This window comes from Asparagus officinalis, chromosome 3, assembly GCF_001876935.1.
Source record: "Asparagus officinalis chromosome 3, Aspof.V1, whole genome shotgun sequence".
Lineage (NCBI taxonomy): Eukaryota > Viridiplantae > Streptophyta > Magnoliopsida > Asparagales > Asparagaceae > Asparagus > Asparagus officinalis.
In genome coordinates, this window is record NC_033796.1 from 67,681,710 (window position 1) to 67,683,593 (window position 1,884).

General features: G+C 43.8%; 1 protein-coding gene across 2 annotated transcripts in view; it reads right to left on the reverse strand.

Moving 5' to 3' along the window:
* LOC109834295 (FIP1[V]-like protein) overlaps positions 1-1,505 on the reverse strand; it is a 17,728-nt gene extending 16,223 nt beyond the window's left edge. For both annotated transcript variants that reach the window (XR_002245524.1, XM_020402279.1), the window contains exon 1: positions 599-1,505. Coding sequence is in view for 1 of the 2 variants with exons in the window: in XM_020402279.1 (XP_020257868.1) it covers positions 599-1,354 (756 nt within the window). In the remaining variant the exon portion in view is untranslated. The remainder of the gene's footprint in view (positions 1-598) is intronic.

The window sequence follows — 1,884 nt, forward strand, 5'->3', positions numbered from 1 at the left end:
CCCTCCTCCACCCACAAGTACTAATTGCGCACTCCTGGATTTGAATGAGCCTTCAAACGACACTACTAGCCTTAGTGCATAATGAAATTGATTCATATAGTGCTTGTCTTCTAATTTGATGGTCTCATTTTCCACAGTGGAATCTCCCACAGGGGAAAGTCTCATACTGATTTTGGTGAGCTTTCTTGTTAAAGTGACATACAGTACAGAGATGAATATGCAATGTTTTAGTATGAACATATCATGAAATCAACTTGCATGTAAAACAACTAAGAAAGCTACATTGAATATCTACAGAATTTATGACGACTTATATGCATCTGTGCAAACTTCCAACAAGACGAAAGAAATCAAGAAAGGAAATAATTACAGTATTTCTGCTCTGCCCTTTTTTCAATTTAGGGGCTGAAATAATACAAAGTTGATATCACTTGTACATTCAACTTCTTATCAATTATCAACGGGAAAAAAATTCAAACACTCATTCACCCCGGTTGATACACGAAGATATAAAAGGTTTCATTTACAAGGAGCAAGCTAACCAAACTAAACCCGTAAAATCTCCACTAATTACAATCTGGCATCAAAAAGTTCTGACCTTGAACATAGTATTATGCTGAGGATGAAATGCCTGGTTACGATGACCAATCCTTGGTCCAGCAGAGACACTTCCAACAGCTCCATTCGCTGTTGCCGCCTCTGAAGCCCCTTTTGTGTCCCCATCAGTTGCCAGCTGCAGCTCCCCTTCACCCCAATCCTGCTCCTCCGCCGCCTGATGATGCTCGTCCGTAACAATAACCAAATCCTCTTCCCCGTCATCGTTTTCCTCGTTCATCTCATTCCCCATCGGCATGTGCCTGTTATCATTCAACACAATCTGTAGATCGTCGTCGCTATCACTATCCCAATCATCAGCATTAGAAATCCTCAGGCTGCCGTTGCTCGATAAAGGAACAGCAGATAAACCAGGAATGGTTGGTTCTTGACCGAGATCCCCATTCTCCATCTTCTCCTCCACAAAAACCCTAGCTCCCTCATCCTTCCTAACCTCGGCCGTGACGTTTGCGGGTGATCCAAAAACCCTAGCTCCCCCTCCTTCGGTTGAGACGCCAGGACCGACCTTTTCTTTGAATTTCGCGACGGGGACCTGATCGTCATCGCTCCAATTGTCAGGAACCAAATCATCCTTCGGATCGTCGTCGGCGAATGGAGCTAGGGCATCGAGGGGCTGACCGGGGCTAGGGTTTTTGGTCGAGGTATGGTCACCGCCGGTGAGCGAGAGGGTGGTCGGAGCTGAGGGAAGAGGAAGGAGGATATCGGCGTAGAGACCGCCGAAATCATCGTCGTCGTTCATGACTGCGAATTTTTCCTGGGGGAGGTGGATAGATTGGAGTTATAATGGAGAGAGAGAGAGAGAGAGAGAGAGCGTCACGAGGCAGCGTTTTAGAGAGAGGAACAGAATTCGGGCTGAAATGGAGAAACATTCATGAAAGGATTTCTCAATGGGTTTATTTCGCCAAGGCCATATACCCCAAATCTTCCATATTTATTTACCTAAACGCCCTGTCCGCCCCCAAAGAAAATTTTAAAATAGACTCATTTACAAATTAATTCTAAAAAATTAACTCAAGATACTTAATTACGAGGGGAAAATGTGTCACGACTCTAAAAAGAGAAAACTCTTGTGGCTCAACCCCTTAAAGTTTTTCTCATGTGTTTTACTCCCAAAAGACTCAAGAAATTGTGATCTAGCCCTTATTCACTCTCTCCCAAAAATTATCCCTAAAAAGTTTCGAAAATACCATTTCTCCTTTTCTTCTTCTTTTGTGTGTCTTTCTCCTCCTCCTCTCCCCTAACTGCTCATTTCTCCTCTTCTTCTCTCCT